General features: G+C 40.6%; 1 protein-coding gene across 3 annotated transcripts in view; it reads left to right on the plus strand.

Moving 5' to 3' along the window:
- Nucleotides 1-19,295, plus strand: part of SMURF1 (SMAD specific E3 ubiquitin protein ligase 1) — a 64,646-nt gene that overhangs the window by 37,400 nt on the left and 7,951 nt on the right. For all 3 annotated transcript variants that reach the window (XM_077827795.1, XM_077827796.1, XM_077827797.1), the window contains 7 exons: nucleotides 2,083-2,229; nucleotides 2,904-3,105; nucleotides 4,216-4,319; nucleotides 11,690-11,804; nucleotides 15,693-15,871; nucleotides 16,725-16,862; nucleotides 18,395-18,515. In XM_077827795.1, the coding sequence (XP_077683921.1) occupies nucleotides 2,083-2,229; nucleotides 2,904-3,105; nucleotides 4,216-4,319; nucleotides 11,690-11,804; nucleotides 15,693-15,871; nucleotides 16,725-16,862; nucleotides 18,395-18,515 (1,006 nt within the window). The remainder of the gene's footprint in view (nucleotides 1-2,082; nucleotides 2,230-2,903; nucleotides 3,106-4,215; nucleotides 4,320-11,689; nucleotides 11,805-15,692; nucleotides 15,872-16,724; nucleotides 16,863-18,394; nucleotides 18,516-19,295) is intronic.

A 19,295-nucleotide genomic window follows, 5' to 3' on the forward strand; every position in this document is an offset into this window, starting at 1 on the left:
GACCTAAAATTTTTCTGAAATTGAGAGCAGTTTGAGTGCTCAACTGAGAAAAGCTAAATTCTGCTGGCTTTAGACTACTGATAACTTCTGACTCCTGAATGGTTGGTTGATGTCTTCAATTATAGTATGGCTCACCTTTTGTGCAGCTGAAGCAGAAATATTTTGCCAATTCTACACTCTAGAGACTTGAAAAATTACTTTTAAAGAACTATTTAAAATTCTCTTAATTTCAGACCAACAAATTTCAGCTGGGAAAATATGAATCCTCCACAAAATTAATTTGGTAAAGCCTTTTTAAAGAATTAGCCTGTGCTAATCCAGTCTTTTGTGACTATACATCCATCGCTGGCTAGTTTCCCTGAGGGGATTTGCTTCTCCATAATGTTCCTATAGGCAGTCTGTGCCCCAAAGCCTGCAAAGTAAAACTATGAAAGTTTGCAACTTTATGCTCACTGTGCAGACAACATAACTAACTGGAGTAATGCAAGATACTGGATAGATGAAGCAAAGTGCAGAGACAGGCTTCCAAGAACAACAGTTTAAGTAAACAGGTCTCAGTGTCTTACTAGCGATAACATTGCCTTATTTTTTAGCAAAGGTTGTTCTCTTTCTGTACCTGTTCTGAGACAAGACTTCATAATTGGGGCAGAAACTTGTCCTTGCCATTAAGCACAAATGTACACTAAAAATTGGATGTGATCAGATCACTAAACTGCTGTTTCAGATGTACAGCTGATCTAAACACATAGCCATAACCGAAATCTTTTAGAAAACCTGATGAAAACCTGCTTTTTCCTGCACTAAGGAAGTTTAGATGATTTAAAATGTGCTTTCCCCATAGCCTCACAATCCACTGACTTATGTTCATAATGTATTGCTAGATTTAGGAGTATTCCCATTCAGAATATCTGTCAGGCAGCATCTTGAACCTCAACTAAAATGTGCATCATAGCAGCTGTCTAGTGCATTTTTCACTTCCTTATTAATGAGAACAACTTTGCTGTCTAAATAAGTCTTCAATGACTCCATCCCTTTTTTGCCCCTACTAGTATTTTCCTATACTTAGGCTGCTGGAGTCCTCTGCCTTTGCAATTCTGCATGTGTAAAATACATCATGTCAATGGAATTGAAATGTTACCTGTAAGTAAGTGTACTGTCTTCAATAGCACTTGTAAAAAATTACATTTGAGATTACCTAGAATGAAAAGGAAAATGTTGTCAACAATGCCTCCCTAAATAAATGAGTTGTACTGAAATTATTAATCATATGGTTAGAATCAGAAACTTGCTCATTAGAAGTGATATCTCCTTGCCTGCTTGTACCTATTTTTATCACTAACACTTTTAAAAAGATAGTGGGAATAGTCAGCCACCTCAGCTTTTAACGGTCTGGGTTCTTGAACACTGTAATTCATAGTCTTACATTTCTGAATGCTGTATTTTTTGGGAAGAAACCCCTGTTAGCATTTAAAGGAGTTTCCTTTAATGCATTTGTATTGGTAGTCCTCTTCCCATGAGAAATCCCTCCATGGTGTTTACGCCATTTGAAAATATTCCCCATTTAATTGCTTAACCAAGTATCCGTATTTAGTTCTCAGTTATTCTTCAGTTCTAACCCTCTGGCTCCTAATCACTTTTATTGCTGTACTCTGAACTCCTTCCAATTCCTCATTCTCTGTGTTAATAAGATGTTCAGAAATGACTGCAATTTTCCACATGCAGTTGCAAATAGGGTCTATTATCTCATTGCTCTGTAGTGATGTGCCTCTGAATGTGTAGTCCAAAACTACACTGTCAACACTGACCTTTCTTTGCTGCCATATTGTATTGCAAACTCATGTCTAATTTGCTTTCTGCTATCACTCCAAGGTGTTTATAATATTCCTGGTTTTCAGATCTATCCCTCCTGTTTGAATATCTGGGTTTCTTGCATAACAAATAAAACAGAACGCCATGTAAGACGGGGGCCAATCTCCCCTCGCCTTCATGAACTCCAAGTTCACTCATCTTATTTTCAGAGTAATTTGTTTTTCTTTTAATTACCAATACTTTCTAACTGTTTTCCTTCTCCTCTCTCTCTAGGGACCTTAACAGTGTGAATTGTGATGAACTAGGACCTCTGCCACCGGGTTGGGAAGTGAGAAGTACAGTGTCTGGAAGAATATATTTTGTAGATCACAATAACAGAACCACACAGTTCACAGACCCAAGATTACATCACATTATGAAGTAAGAACTTCACACGGTAGAGAATTCATCTTTTAATTTTAGGCTCCTGTGGTTTGAAGTATCTTTTAAAAATAGCTTAGCTTTTTTTCTTTGTCCCTAATCAGTTAAATTTAGATATAATGCTGTAACTTTTTGAGACCAGCATATTTTTTTAATCCTAACAATAGATACAGTATTTACTACCTGATTTTGGTGTTTGTTTTACTTGCATGGAGCCCAAGTAAAATGCAATGAGAATGTGGTCTTAAGCTGTTTAATTTATAAAGCTCTTATGCAAACAGTTTTGTAATGGAATATCCTAGCTCTTAAAGTGGTCTCAATGTTGGAGAAGTCAATGAAATTTTTCATCACTGTTCAGTCAGCAGTCAATATAAGCGTTGTACAAAGGTGAATAATATTGTCTTTCAGAACTTCTTAATTAATAGTATTATCATGAACCATTGAATTGGGAATAGTTGAGTTATCTCAGTTTTTGTATGTATCCTGATTTGTTACAGCCTCCAATAAAAGGCAGCAGGGCTGCAGTAATTACGCTGCTCAATCCACTTCGCTTCATTTAAGTATTAATGAAAAGGCGGGTTAACTAGTTCTTTCATTGTCACGACCATTGCCTTATGCCACATTTTCTACTGCTTTGCTTTTAGAGTAAATGTTTTACTTCGTTTTTTCCAAAGCCATCAATGCCAACTAAAAGAACCGAGCCAGCCTTTGCCAGTCCCAAATGAGGGGTCATTAGAAGATGGTGAGGAGTTGCCTGCACAAAGATATGAAAGAGACTTAGTACAGAAATTAAAAGTCCTTAGACATGAACTCTCTCTTCAGCAACCACAAGCTGGTCACTGCCGCATTGAAGTATCCAGAGAAGAAATATTTGAGGTATGTAGGTTTGTGCATCACCGATGAGATGTGAGAGTCAAATGCTGCTGTTAGTTCTTATGCAAAATTGCTCTTTGGTCACAGTGAATCTGATTCATCCTAGGGCATGTACAAAAGTAGATATGGTTAAGGAGATAAAGCTGCCGTAAAACATAAGCTTGGACTACAAAATTGCAGGATTATTTTTCATACTTAAATTTGTGGCTAGAGAAGAGCAGCTGAAGTACCACTTCAGAGCATATTGAATTATCTGTCTGGTTTTTTTTTTTACCTTTCTGACTGGGTAGCAGACCAATCCTATTACCTTCTTAACTCTGAGTTTCAGTTTGTGATTAGAGCCCTTGCTTGTTTTGAGTACCCCCCCCCACACACACTTCCCTTAGGAGCGTGGGGAGGGTAGGTCATGCAACGCAACACCTACGGAGTTTTTTTTAAATGCAGTGCAGCACAGTATGAAAATATACGGGAATAACATTGAGGAAAATGTTAACTGCTGAGGTTCAAATGTTGAATATAAGGTTGTGGTGGTATGAAAATATCTTCAGAATGTGCCATGCAGAGAGAAGTCTGTGCCGGCGTTTCCACACTTGTGCAGCTTGTCTTGTCTCACTGAAACCTTTTTTTTCTTTCTGTAGACTTCGCAGGAAACTTGACCCTCTTTATCTAAAATTACAAGCAGTCAAGAATTTAATGTGACAGTTTGGTTAGATTTTTAACAAATTAATCTGAATTTTTCTTAGTGAAATCCCTTAGTTGTATTTTCAGTCCATCTATTGTTGATTGACATTATTGCTTGTGCTTTTCAGTCATATAAAGATTTATTTTAATTGGGGAAGTCTCTTCTTATTCTGGGAATGGGTAATATTAAGATCATGTGTACATAGATAAAACATCTGAATTTATAGAATCAGACTCCATGTATCTTCTCCTATTTAACACTAATACTGTGGGATGTTATTGGAGTTGACATTGACACCAACCATGAAATACTCTAATTCATTATACTGGGGAAATCTTGACTCAAATGACAACCTATATGGTTCTAGTGTTTTATAGTAGACTTATAACCATGGAAAGGAAAGAACTGTCTTATTTGTAATATATATATAGGAGTCCTACCGTCAGATAATGAAGATGAGGCCAAAAGACTTGAAAAAGAGGCTGATGGTGAAATTTCGAGGAGAAGAAGGCTTGGATTATGGTGGGGTGGCAAGGTGAGACCTTGATTTTTTTAGTCCTTTTTGTCTGGAATGTTTTAGTTTAACTGTAAAACAGCCTTTTAAAGTGCTTAGTGACCTACACCTGTTGCCACCACTAACATGCTGTGAGAATTCATCTTTACCCTGACAATGCCTCTGCTACAATGTTTATTCAGGTCTTAATCACTTCCTGTCTAGACGGATGCTGTTCCATATCTTTTTATGATTTTCCCAAATCTCTGCAGACAACTTCAGAGGATCCAGAATTATGTAGTTAGACTACTCTCTTGTTCCAGATAGTGGAACAATATAACCCCTGCTACTTTCATCAAGATCCTGTCCATCTCCAAATTCTATCCAAAAACTGACTTCCCACAAAATTCTGCTTGTAATTTTTCTTATTTGCTTTATTCTTTTTGGTTTTGCCCCTCCTTTTTCATGTCACATCAATGCTTAACAATTGGAAGCTGCTTTTTTACTATTACTGTGCTGTCTGTGACTCTTCCTTCCAGCACCTATTCATAGATTCATAGATTCATAGATATTTAGGTCAGAAGGGACCATTATGATCATCTAGTCTGACCTCCTGCACAACGCAGGCCACAGAATTTCACCCACCACTCTTACAAAAAAAACCTCACACCTATATCTGTGCTATTGAAGTCCTCAAATTGTAGTTTAAAGACCTCAAGGAGCAGAGAATCGTCCAGCAAGTGACCCGTGCCCCATGCTACAGAGGAAGGCGAAAAACCTCCAGGGCCTCTTCCAATCTGCCCTGGAGGAAAATTCCTTCCCGACCCCAAATATGGCGATCAGCTAAACCCTGAGCATATGGGCAAGATTCATCAGCCAGATACTACAGAAAATTCTTTCCCAGGTAACTTGGACCTTACCCCATCTAAAACCCATCACAGGCCATTGGGCCTATTTACCATGAATATTTAATTACCAAAACCATGTTATCCCATCATACCATCTCCTCCATAAACTTATCGAGTTTAATCTTAAAGCAAGATAGATCTTTTGCCCCCACTACTTCCCTCGGAAGGCTATTCCAAAACTTCACTCCTCTGATGGTTAGAAACCTTCGTCTAATTTCTAATCTAAATTTCCTAGTGGCCAGTTTATATCCATTTGTTCTTGTGTCCACATTGGTACTGAGTTTAAATAATTCCTCTCCCTCTCTGGTATTTATCCCTCTGATATATTTATAGAGAGCAATCATATCTCCCCTCAGCCTTCTTTTAGTTAGGCTAAACAAGCCAAGCTCCCTGAGTCTCCTTTCATAAGACAAGTTTTCCATTCCTCGGATCATCCTAGTAGCCCTTCTCTGTACCTGTTCCAGTTTGAATTCATCCTTCTTAAACATGGGAGACCAGAACTGCACACAGTACTCCAGGTGAGGTCTCACCAGTGCCTTATATAACGGTACTAAAACCTCCTTATCCCTACTGGAAATACCTCTCCTGATGCATCCCAAGACGACATTAGCTTTTTTCACAGCCATATCACATTGGCAGCTCATAGTCATCCTATGATCAACCAATACTCCAAGGTCCTTTTCCTCCTCCGTTACTTCTAGTTGATGCGTCCCTAGCTTATAACTAAAATTCTTGTTATTAATCCCTAAATGCATGACCTTACACTTCTCACTATTAAATTTCATCCTATTCCTATTACTCCAGTTTACAAGGTCATCCAGATCCTCCTGTAGGGTATCCCTGTCCTTCTCTAAATTAGCAATACCTCCCAGCTTTGTATCATCTGCAAACTTTATTAGCACACTCCCACTTTTTGTGCCCAGGTCAGTAATAAAAAGATTAAATAAGATTGGTCCCAAAACCGATCCCTGAGGAACTCCACTGGTAACCTCCCTCCAACTTGACAGTTCACCTTTCAGTAGGACCCGTTGTAGTCTCCCCTTTAACCAATTCCCTATCCACCTTTCAATATTCCTATTGATGCCCATCTTATCCAATTTAACTAATAATTCCCCATGTGGCACCGTATCAAACGCCTTACTAAAATCTAAGTAAATTAGATCCACTGCGTTTCCTTTATCTAAAAAATCTGTTACTTTCTCAAAGAAGGAGATCAGGTTGGTTTGGCACGATCTACCTTTTGTAAAACCATGTTGTATTTTGTCCCAATTACCATTGACTTCAATGTCCTTAACTACCTTCTCCTTCAAAATTTTTTCCAAGACCTTGCATACTACAGATGTCAAACTAACAGGCCTATAATTACTTGGATCACTTTTTTTCCCTTTCTTAAAAATAGGAACTATGTTAGCAATCCTCCAATCATACGGTACAACCCCTGAGTTTACAGATTCATTAAAAATTCTTGCTAATGGGCTTGCAATTTCTTGTGCCAATTCTTTTAATATTCTTGGATGAAGATTATCTGGGCCCCCCGATTTAGTCCCATTAAGCTGTTTGAGTTTCGCTTCTACCTCAGATATGGTGATGTCTACCTCCATATCCTCATTCCCATTTATCATGCTACCATTATCCCTAAGATCCTCTTTAGTCTTATTAAAGACTGAGGCAAAGTATTTGTTTAGATATTGGGCCATGCCTAGATTATCCTTGACCTCCACTCCATCCTCAGTTTTTAGCGGTCCCACTTCTTCTTTCTTTGTTTTCTTCCTATTTATATGACTATAGAACCTTTTACTATTGGTTTTAATTCCCTTTGCAAGGTCCAACTCTACTTGACTTTTAGCCTGTCTCACTTTATCCCTACATATTCTGACCTCAATAAGGTAGCTTGCCTTACTGATCCCTCCCTTCTTCCACTCCCTGTATGCTTTCTGCTTTTTCTTAATTACCTCTCTAAGATGCTTGCTCATCCAGCTTGGTCTACAACTCCTGCCTATGAATTTTTTCCCCTTTCTTGGGATGCAGGCTTCCGATAGCTTCTGCAGCTTTAATTTAAAATAATCCCAGGCCTCCTCTACCTTTAAACCCATAAATTCTTCAGTCCAATCCACTTCCCTAACTAATTTCCTTAATTTTTGAAAGTCAGCCCTTTTGAAATCAAAAACCTTAGTTGCAGATTTATTTTTGTTAATCCTTCCATTCAGTTTGAACTGAATTAGCTCATGATCACTTGAGCCAAGATTATCCCCTACAACCATTTCCTCTATGAGGTCCTCATTACTCACCAAGACCAAATCTAAAATAGCATCCCCTCTAGTCGGTTCAGCAACTACTTGCTGAAGGAATCCATCAGCTATCGCATCTAGGAAAATCTGAGCCCTATTATTATTACTAGCACTCGTCCTCCAGTCTATATCTGGGAAGTTAAAGTCTCCCATGATCACAGAGTTTCCATTAGTATTTACTTTATTAAAAACATTAAAAAGGGCTCTATCCATATCCAAATTAGATCCCGGCGGTCTATAGCACACCCCAAGCACTATCCCAGGGGAGGCTCTAATAGTTTTCTTCCCCAATTTAATTTTTGCCCAGACAGACTCAGTCATATCCATTTCATCGCTTCTTATTTCTTTACATTCTATCTCATCATTGATATACAGTGCTACTCCACCACCTTTACCTTTATTTCGGTCTTTCCTAAACAGCACATACCCTTCAATACCTGTAGCCCAGTCATGACTACTATTCCACCAGGTCTCTGTTATACCTATAATATCTGGTTTCACTTCCTGCACCAGTAACTCTAGTTCCTCCATTTTGTTACCTAGGCTCCTTGCATTAGTGTACAAACATCTTAATTTTTGCTGTTTAGCCTCACTCACATTCTGTACCCTATTAGGCACGGTTATTTTACTACCAGTATAACCTATTAGACTTGTATCTACACTGCCCTTCCTCCTACCTACAGCTGTATCCACTCTTACTTCATTTTCTTTCCACTCTATGCTTAATTCTGGCGTGGAGATTACCTGGACATCTCCCAACCATCTCCCCCAAATTCCTAGTTTAAAGCTCTCTTAATCAGTTGTGCCAGCCTCCATCCTAGAAGTCTATTTCCTTCCCTACTCAGATGAAGTCCATCCCGAGAGAACTGTCCCCTATCCATGAATGCCTCCCAATGGCCATACATCCCAAAGCCCTCCTTATAGCACCACTGCCTAAGCCATCTATTGATAGTCATAATCTTGTCACACCTTTGTTGCCCTTCTCTAGGAACAGGCAGAATCCCACTAAAGATCACCTGAGCCTCAATTTCCTTAAGCGTCCTCCCCAGCCTAGCATAGTCTCCCTTAATACTTTCCAGCGAGAATCTAGCCGTATCATTTGTTCCCACATGAAGGATAATTAGGGGATTCTTTCCCGCTCCCTTTAGAATCCTTTTCAACCTCAGGTCTACATCCCGTATCTTAGCACCCGGAAGACAGCACACCCTCCTATTTTCTGGATCAGCTCTGGTTACAGGCCTATCTATTCTTCTCAGTAAAGAGTCCCCAATCACATAGACCTGCCTTTTCCTAGTGACTGTGCTATTCTCCAGTCTATCCCCTGTTCCCTCTGGCTGCAAGTTCTTTCCATTCCCATTCTCCCTTGTAATCCTTTTTAACCCATCCTGTATCCTCCTGGGGCTCATATTTGGTGTAATCTCCATTAACTCCTCCCCTTTTCCTATAGGACTAACCTCTCTTCTCTTCTTCCTTGCCCTGTCACCTTCAGTGACTACCTGCTGAGCCCCTTCCTCATTTTCCAACTCTGCAAACCTATTCTTAAGCTCTATTTCTCCTTCACTAGCCCGTCTTTTCCTCTGCCTAGTTCTTTTAGTCACATGCTTCCACTGACCACTTTCCTCACCCAGTCTCCCCTCAGAATTCTCTAGTCCTGCTTCCATCTGCAAGTCTGAGCTTTTCCCTTCAGATACCTCATGTCTTTGCTCCATAATCTGCTCAAACCCCTTCCTAAACTCTACCAGACTTTCCACCTGCATCTCCAAACCTCGGATCTTTTCCTCCATCAGCTCTATCAGACGGCACTTCATGCAGACAAAACTCTTACCAGGTGCCCCCTCCAGGATCATGTACATACCACAGCTTCCACATCCAGTCATCTTCATTGTGTCTTCTGCTACATGGGTCACTCCCACTGCCACCTCTGTATCTGTCATATCCTTCCCACCTAAATCCTGTTAATCTGGGAAACACAAACCACACCAAAACACCACCACCCACAGCAAAACCAAACCCAACACAAGCACCGCAAGACAAACTCCCCACTCAAACTCCCCTGTTTACAGCTCTGTTTGCTGGCTCCTGTGCCGCTGCAGCTGTCTGTGCCGCTGCCTGACTGGCTGCTACCTTTATAGGACCCCTAGTCAGTGAAGCCCCGCCCCCTAATCAGGGCTCAGCTTCTCTCCCAGCACAAAGCCCCTACAAACCTCTACACATACAAATACTACCAATACAAAACCAGTACTTCTGAGTCATTTCCCCCTTAAATATTACTTTAAAACCTTGCTTTTTCTTACAGTGAGTCACTTGGTTATACAGTTTGCTTTAATGAGAGATCCTTTAGGCAAAATATTTACTGTATGTTTGTTTTGCTGCCGCATTCCTCCTTTGCTTTTGTTACTGGAAGTGTGGGAAAATACGGGTTGAATTGCAGATCATTTTGGAGGGAATACTGTCAACATAAAACTGTCACTTAAGTCTGAAAACTTTTCCTACTATTGTTAGTAATAATACCTAAAAATTCTATAACTGAAGTAGGTTTGAAATAAACCTCATTTCAGTTGGGCATACTTTGGATAATCACACTTTTCTTCCAAATTGTCAGCTTTGTATGGTTGTCACACAGCAAGAGGAATTAAAAGAACATATTTTTAAATACGAAAATGTGATTGTAAATCTACAACCCATTGGTGGGGCAGATGTGTAGTACATGAAACTACTGAATACTGCTTCCCCCCCCGCCAAAAAAAAGACTAATTCAAGTTGATGTCCCTTCAATTACAACATTGCCCTTAAACTTAACTTTTCCTCAAAACTCATGTTTGTATGTGTTCTCAAATGTATGCATATATAAATCTGTAATTTTAAAGACTGGGTGCTGAATTAAGGCACCAGTGGGTTGTAAAGGAGCGCAGACTCAGCCCTGCTGCACCTCCTGCTGGTTGCTGGGAATTAGCTCTTTTCCAGCCTGGAGCACCCTCTGCAGGCCGGTAATCTGCACAGCTCTGGCCCCCGTGTCCCTCACAGACCCCGGTGCCCCTTTCTCTGGGGTTCTGCCCCCTGGCCATACCCCCACACTCTGCCTCTGGGTCTCCCGTTCTTGGGGAATCCCCAACCCACTATCCCCACCTTGCCTCAGTCTGGGCTACTGCCAGTCATCGCCAAGCCCCCGCACCCTGAGGCAGACGGCAGTGTAAAGGCCACTCATCATAGGCAAGGGGGTTTGGATCTGTTGCCTTCCTCTGCCTCCCAGTACCTCTATCGGCCTTGGACCAGGCCCTACAGCCTGGGGAGTTGACAGCCTGGAGCACCCCTGCTCAGCCTGCTCCTTCCCCAGCACAGCACCACCCACAGTACCCTGTCAGGCAGGCAGCCAGGTCCTGCTCTCTCCCAGCCTCGAGAGAGACTCCTTGGCCTCTGGCTCACAGCCTTTTCATACAGGCCAGCTGGGGCCTGACTGGGGCGTGGCCCAGCTGTGGCTGCTTCCCCAATCAGCCAGCCACAGCCCTCTCCAGGGCTGCTTTTAGCCCCTTCTATTTTAGGAGCAGGGTAGCCACCCCGCTATATGGGTAAAATGTTCAAAAGCACACAAGTGGCTTAGGAGCCTAAAGCTCCTAGAAAGTCAGTGGGGCTTAGGCTCCTACATCACTTAATCACTTATGTGAACATATGACCCAAATACACATTAACTGCTCAAAAACTTTAATGCATAGTAAAGGTTGCCCAGTGGTGCCTCATATCCTTCCAGTTAGCTAGCTCTGCACCAAAAGTTAGTGCAGAGCTAGCTATCTGGAAATATTATGAACACTCATGTTAGGGGGGCTCCAGCCAATCCACTGATTAAATAACCCAGCAACTTGTTTTCCTTTGGTCACACTCAGTCCCACAGTTCGAGTGAAAAGTATGAGTTATGATTACATTACCCTAACTGCTTACTAGAGTCTGTTTTCCCACTTTTTTTTATTAATGCTAATTTCCTTGACAATACTTTTAAAGTAAAATCAAAATCTGTATGTAAATGAGCCAGACTTTTCCTGGCTTCCTAGAGGAAGCTTTATCGTTCTGTTTTGTTTTGTTTTTGTTTTGCTTATCAGCAATATAGATTACCAGATTTCTGATAGAAAATTGAAAATAAATCATTCAGGACTGTTTGACAGAGTTATAATAAATGTTTGAAATTTCAGTGAAACTTTCACTAAAATCCTGCTTTGTTTGGCAGAGAGTGGTTGTATTTACTGTGCCATGAAATGTTGAACCCCTATTATGGACTCTTCCAGTACTCTACTGACAATATTTACATGCTGCAAATCAATCCAGACTCTTCTATCAATCCTGTAAGTATTAACATTAGGGCAATAATCATATGTGTTAAACTTCAATGGGAGCTCAACCGCACTTCTACTTCTGTAAATAATTGTCCAATCTTAAGAGGGTAAACAATAAAGCTTTGTGATGGGATATGAACTAATGCAATAGCAAGTTTTAGAGTGATGTACCAGGAAGTAGTATGTGGTTTATGATATGTCAGCACTGCTGTGTGCTGTCATGTGAGCTTCTTTGGTACTGTTAAACACCTGGTCCGTTAAGACCATATGCATGGGTGCAGCTTCTCTTAAATACTAGGGTTGGGAAGTATTGGAAAGTGTAAGCACTATTCCTTCCTGAACAATGCCTACCCAACGAGTGGAGTGGCCCCACATATTTTGCCCTCAGTCAGAGAAGTCAATATGAAACTCCATTTAATAAAGAATTAAACGAGGGTAATATAATGTCAGTCACCATGGGTTTATGGAACATAGATCCTGTCCAACTAATTTAGATTTTTATGAGATTACAAATTTGGTTGATAAAGGTCATAGTGCTGATGTAATAAACTTAGACTTCTTTAAGACATTTGATTTGGTACCACATGACATTTTGATTAAGAAACTAGACTAGTACAGTATTAAACATGACACACACTAAATGGATTAAAAAGTGGCTCATGGACAGGTCTCAGTACATAATTATAAACTGGTGATTGTCATTGAGAGGGTGTTTCTAGTGAGGTATACCGAGACTAGTTCTTGGCCTATACTATTTAATTTTTTTATCAGTGACCTGGAAGAAAACATAAAATCATCACTGATAGTTTGCAGATGACACACACATTGGGGGAGTGTAAATAACACTGAGGACAGGTCACTAATACAGAGTTATCTAGGTTGCTTGGTAAACTGAGCACAAACAATATGCTCTTTAATATGGCTTAAATGTAAAGTTATATATCTAGGAACAAAGAATGTAGGTCATACTTACAGGATGGGGGCCTCTATTCTAGGAAGCAGTGACTGCGAAAAAGACTTGGGGATCATGGTGGATAATCAGTTGAACATTAGTTTCTAGTGTGACTCTGACCAGAAGGGCTAATGTGATCCTTGCATGCATAAACAGGGGAACCTCAAGTAAGAGTGGGGAGGTTATATTACCTCTGTGTTTGGCATCTGGTACAGTCGCTACTGGAACACTGTGTCCAGTTGTGGGGTAAACAACTCAAAAGGATGTTTATTAATAAACAGGATAGAATTCTGAGAAGTGCCAAGGATACTGATTAAAGAATTGGGAGCTATGCCTTATAGTGAAAAACTTCGAGCTCAATCTGTTCAGTTTAACAAAGAGAAGATTAAGGGGTGACTTAATCACAGTTTATAAATACCTGCATGGGGAACAAAAATTTGATGATTGGATATTCAGTCTAGCAGACAATGGTATAACAAGATCCAATGTCTGGAAGTTGAAGTTAGACAGACTCAGATGGGAAGTTAACCTTTGGAACAACTTAACAAGGGTTATGGTGGATTCTCCATCACTTCCGGTCTTGGTTTAAAAATTGTATGTTTTTCTGAAAGATTTGCTCAGTTCAAACAGAAATTAATTCAGGGAGGACCTCTGGGCTGTGTTATGCAGGAGGTCAGAGTAGATCAGCGTTTCTCAAATGCGGCCACTGTGGCTGCATGTGACCACCAGGGGCTTTTCTTGCAGCCACAGCCTCCTGGGCTGTGATTTTTTTGGGGGGATCCCTAGTGTAGGCATGACTTACACCTCATGCAGTTAAATCAGTGACTAAAATCCCAATGTTGACAAGTTAAGATGGCACTGTGCAAGAGGATGTATTGGAAGAAATTTGGCCTCAGGTTGAAAAAGCCTACTCCTTAAAAATTGAGGCAAACCTGCAAGCATAAGCAACATGTGGCTGGTCTAGAGCTGGATGAAATGAGCTATTTGCCAACTTCCAACAGAAGAAATTATCAATAAGATTTAGGGGTGAAGGGGTGAATATTCTACTTCATGAGCATTTGATTTGTTTGGATTTTCCCTTCTGCTTGTATTTCTAAAGGGTTTCTTTGGGTTCATGTTCTTGCATTTCTTTTTTCGATTTTGGACCCTTCAGATGTTGTTTGGAGACCATTCCAAATTAAGTTGATCTAGTTAATTCATTAGATATCGTCTGTGACATCTTATCATTAAATGGCTCTTTTGTGCTTGGTCATATGACAGTAGGTGAAATAATGACTCTTTGGGTATGTCTACACTGCAGTGTAAGTCCAGGGTTAGTGGGACTCGCGTCAGCTGACTGTGGGTTAGAAAACCCAGGGCTTGGTCATCTACGCTGATTGTCAACTGTACATTAAGAATTTTCTACCCCAGGCTTGAACTCAGAGCTCTGGTGTCTGCAGTGCACCATGCAGGCCTGAGTCCCACCAACCATATCCCAGACTTTCCGGTGACTCCTGAAACGTGGCAGCTTTAGCCTTTTGACCATGGTGCAATGTGGGAAACTTGACTGTCCACCCTGCATGTTACAGGAAATTTGAACAGCTAGCTAACACATCCTGCCAAGCAGTCATTTTGGTCTCTGTGCTCCCAGCTGTCAGAACCAGCAATGTTTTGGCTTCTCTTGCTTGTGCTTTCACTCCTGTGTCAGGAAACAGGCAGAGCTTCCATGAGAAGCTGGTGGACATTTCAGTGGTGTTTTCTGGCCCATCAAAGGCACCTGACAAAGCTTATGATGGAGGCGGAGGAAGAAAACAAGGAGAACACAACATGGTAGACTTAAAGAGGCTGATGCTGCACATTCAGTACAGCTGCTGATGCCCCCTACGTAGATCAGCTCTTCTGGAGTAGAGCCACAAGCATAGACTGGTGGGACCACATCATCATGCAGACGGGATGATCAGCAATGGGTTCAGAATTTTCACATGAAGAAAAGCTACATTTCTGGAACTTTGTGAGCAGCTTACCCTACCTCTCCCCTACCCCCACCTACACCTCCCTCCAGCATAAAGCTACACGAGGACAGCCATGCTGGTCCAGAAGCAGGTTGCTATAACAGTCTGGAGGCTGGCTACCCCAGACTGCTACGGGTTCTTTGCCAACCAGTTTGGTGTTGGAAAAATCAACCGTGGGTAAAGTGGTGGCAGAGATTTCTGAGGCAATCAGGTGTGTGGTTTACTCCAGCATGTTGAGCATAATAGACATTCCTGAAGTAATTTCTGGCTTTGAGAGAATGGGCTGTTCCTAGGGGTGAGGATGGGGCATCAAAAAGCTCCTCCAAGTGTGGCCCCAGGTTGTGCTGCTCCTGAGGCAAAGCCTCCTCTGGGACCAGTTTCAGCAGCTGTCTCATTTCGCTGGCCTCACTCACTTTTTGTGTTCAGTCTCCATTGCAAACACAGAAAGCTCTCTGATGGTGTGTTTGCAGCTCGCTGGTCAGAAAACAATGCATGGTTTAAATACTGACCCACCAAGCTTCTGTATTACAGCAAGGAGGAGGGGGGCGAATGCTTCCATTTCCCTGCAGTCAGCTGGCGGTTCTTGGGATAGAGAGGACAAAGGAAATTGGCCCATGGGATTGTGGGATACCTTTGGTGGACTTCTAGGACTTCAGTCAGGAGGCTGCATCTACACTGCAAAGCAGAAGGGTTTGAACCCTCTAATATTGCAGGAACCTAGGACTCTAGGTCTGAACCAGAGCCTGAGAGAGTTGTGTGTAGACAGAAGGGAGTATGGGCTCAAACGTGAGTGCGCCCAGGCTTGCATAGCAGTGTAGACATACCTCCTGGTTCCCAGCAGGTTGCAAATCCTTGGATACAAAGTCATTGCTACTGGCATAAATATAGCCACAAGATGTCAGCAGTGGACTGCTTTTCCAATGATTTATTCTTTTTCTTCTGTGTCCCCTGCAGGATCACTTATCATATTTCCATTTTGTTGGTCGGATAATGGGTTTAGCTGTGTTCCATGGACACTACATCAATGGGGGTTTCACAGTTCCCTTCTACAAACAGCTGCTGGGGAAACCCATTCAGCTATCTGATCTGGAATCTGTTGACCCAGAACTGCACAAGAGTTTAGTTTGGATTTTGTAAGTACTATTCATTTACCAAGTACTTAACTGTTGAAGACAGAGCACTAGACCTCAGGGGTAGTCAGATATCACATTAAAAGAGAGCCTTCACAGTAGAGCAGATTTTGCAAAAACACGCAATTTCCTAGCCGCTGCTTCCCAATCCAAGAATTGAAGGTACTTGTGAAGGAAAACTCTTATACAGACACCGCTCCGCTCTTGCTGGATCCTTCAAGGAAATCCTAACCTTGTCCTTAGTCGCCTAATATTCAGTTGTGGAAATTATTTATATCAAAATCTAATGAATTCTGTGTGTGATTGCTTGGGAAACAATCAGTGAGGGAGTGTGCCCTTGGTTCTACTCTTTTAGACATACATAAGAAATTATCTTTTATAGTCACATCCTCTTAGATTTACTCAGATATATTTGAAATTCCTTCAGAGTTTCATTGGTCATAAGACAAATCATTTTTATCCATGCAGCTTTTCCTTTTGTGTTCTAATTCATTGTCAATTCACCAGCAGTTCAGAAAGTTACATGATCTTCCTCATACTTTGTGTTGAAATCTGGCAACAAATCAGTTAATTATATTTTAAATATAACAATTAACTGTCTGTTTACTAGCAGGGTGTGCCAATGTGATAGAGAAAAGGGAAACTAACATATAGGTTGGGCTTATGAAACCCACAAGGCAATATATGAGAGAGGCAACTTAGGAAACAGTAAATGTAGGGCTTATGAAAGATGGCAGATGGACCCTTCACTCCACAGATTAACTTGCTTAAGTATTCAATAAACAACTGGTCTGTGTGCATCAACAGATTGGGGGGGGGGAATGTCAGTTTTATCCTTTTTCCTTTTAATTGACAGAGAGAATGACATCACCCCAGTGTTGGACCATACTTTCTGTGTGGAACACAATGCTTTTGGGCGGATTCTGCAGCATGAGCTCAAACCAAATGGCAGAAATGTTCCTGTTACAGAAGAGAACAAGAAAGAATATGTCAGGTATCACAGGAAGAACCAGCTGCCCCAGACATAACAGGAAGGGGTTGGAGAAGATGAGTTCTTTATACAATTCTTAGGATCTGAAAAGTGAAGTAACGAAGAGTGCACATTTAGAGGGAGTTCTGAAAATTGTTTTTAGTGAACAAGTGTATGTTTTGTTTAGGACTCGGAGGAAAAAAGATTCTCCTAGAAAAAGCATGTTGGAAAATCCTTTGCTTTCCTGAAAGTTCCCATTTCCAGCCCATCACAACCACTTGTGTCCATTATAATGACTCCTCCTTTGTCTAGGGAGGAATGAAGACCTTTCTCTGAGCAAGTAAACAGTGTTCCTTCAATCAGGCAGAGCAAATTACTAGAAAATAACTCCTTGGCACTTAAGCCCCTGCAACGCCATTGGAGTGAAAGACCAAGTTCTGTTCTGAGTTGTGGTTCTCTGCATGGCAGTAGTTTCTGCTGGCACTAAATTAGTCTATTCTGAAGGATAAATAGGTCTAAGGGTCTTAGATTTGGGGACATTTTTGCTGCAGGATTTATAAGGTATGGATTTTAAGGCCGGGAGAGGACTAGTATAATTCTCTAGTCAGGGGTTCTAAACCTTTTCCATACCAGACCCACCTTCTATTTAGCAATATGGCAAGGGCAGGTTATGACCACTTGATTGAGAACCCATCATCTAGTCTAATCTGCAGCATTGCACAGTACATAGAATTTCATCCAATAATTGCTGGATGGTGTCCAATAATTTGTGCTTGAGCTAGGTCATCTCTTTTTAGGAAAAAATCCAAAGAGAATTCAAGATCGCACCTATATCAAATGTAGAGAGCAGGTTCATATTTCTCCCTTAGTTGTTTATTATTATACATATTAATTAATTGCTGCTTTCAGTTGACTTCTGTCCTGTTACTTACTGATATTGAAAAACATGACTAAAATCATTTTGGGATTAGACTTCTGAGCTGGTGCTTAGCAGACATGCCTAAAAGTGGTGATAGGTATTTGAAGGGAGACTGATGGTTGAGGGCAAAACTTTAAGATTTTCTTTTAGAAAATCTGCAACACCTAAGTACAGAATAATACTTTTTTTTTGAGGTATTTCAAACATTAATTTGCTGCTTTCCCTTAGGCTGGGAATACAAATGCTCTGAATTGATGGGAGATGTAATGAATGATACAAACAAGATCCAGTGACCTATTCTCAGTAGCTAGTTAGGTTTTTCTGGCCTGATTTTGTATGAAGTTTTCATCTTTATATACCTTCCTGACACACCAGTGTAATTTGTATATGTGCCATAAGAGCTAGGAGGAATAAATAGAGTTTTTTTTAAAGTTAGTTCTTGTTTTCTTTGTGTTGATATGGAACTGGTAGTTATGGAAGGAAAATGGTCAAAAACGTTTTTTCTGTAAACACAGTTTTCGTCTATCCAAACCATAATAGGTCTTTGACCAAACTTTTCTACTCTGCTAATATAAAAAGGCCCTGTTCTAACCAGCACATTGCTCCTAACTTTTCATTTTGGGCTTCCCCCCCCCAGGTTGTATGTAAACTGGCGATTTATGAGAGGAATTGAGGCACAATTTCTGGCTCTACAAAAAGGTTTTAATGAACTTATTCCTCAACACTTACTAAAGCCTTTTGACCAGAAGGAGCTTGAGGTACACGTGTTAATCATTCAGAATGACTTTATTTTGTGATCAGGATGACCCATGAGCAAATGTTTAGAGTATTAATGTAAAAATTGTTTTGCCCTTTTCAATTATAATGAACAGTACTAGAAAGCTGTCTCATTTTAATCACAGTTGCTAGTTTGTTCTGGCTTTTTTTTACACGTGAGATACTAGCATTACGGCTAGGGCTGTCTAAAATGGGAGAAGTTTAGACAACATGTATTTTTACCAAGGGCTAATGCTGGAGGGTGGACAGTTTTGTTTTTTTCAGCAATAAGACTGATTCTATATTGCAGATCGCATAAACAGGGAATTGAGAGGGTCTAGCTTGTTAGCCTCCTCAGAACAGCTTGTCTTCTGTAGTTGTTTACAATCCAGGTCATTTATTGACGCTACACAGAGCAAAGATTAGAGCACTTAAAATGAAAGCAGAAAATTTAAGTATAGAATATACAGAAAAGACCTGGGCCTGTTATTTAAAACCTGAATTTCAAAATGCAGCCACTTAAAATAGTATTTTTTCTTTATATCACATTCATTTATTTCTGTTTTGTGTTCTTTCAGTGCAAATGGTTTGCTCCTTTAATAGTAAAGCAGATGTTCTCAGCTTGTAGCTTGCGGACCATTGATGGTCCTGGAAGCACTTGCTAGCAATCTGTGGCATGCCAGCTAGTCACATAATGCTATTTGTTGTTTCAGTCTTCTAAATTGCCTTGAAAGGCAAATAAAAAATGCATTAAAAACTTTGTAGCAATGGCAGCATTTGTT

Source organism: Eretmochelys imbricata, chromosome 10, assembly GCF_965152235.1.
Source record: "Eretmochelys imbricata isolate rEreImb1 chromosome 10, rEreImb1.hap1, whole genome shotgun sequence".
Classification (NCBI taxonomy): domain Eukaryota; kingdom Metazoa; phylum Chordata; order Testudines; family Cheloniidae; genus Eretmochelys; species Eretmochelys imbricata.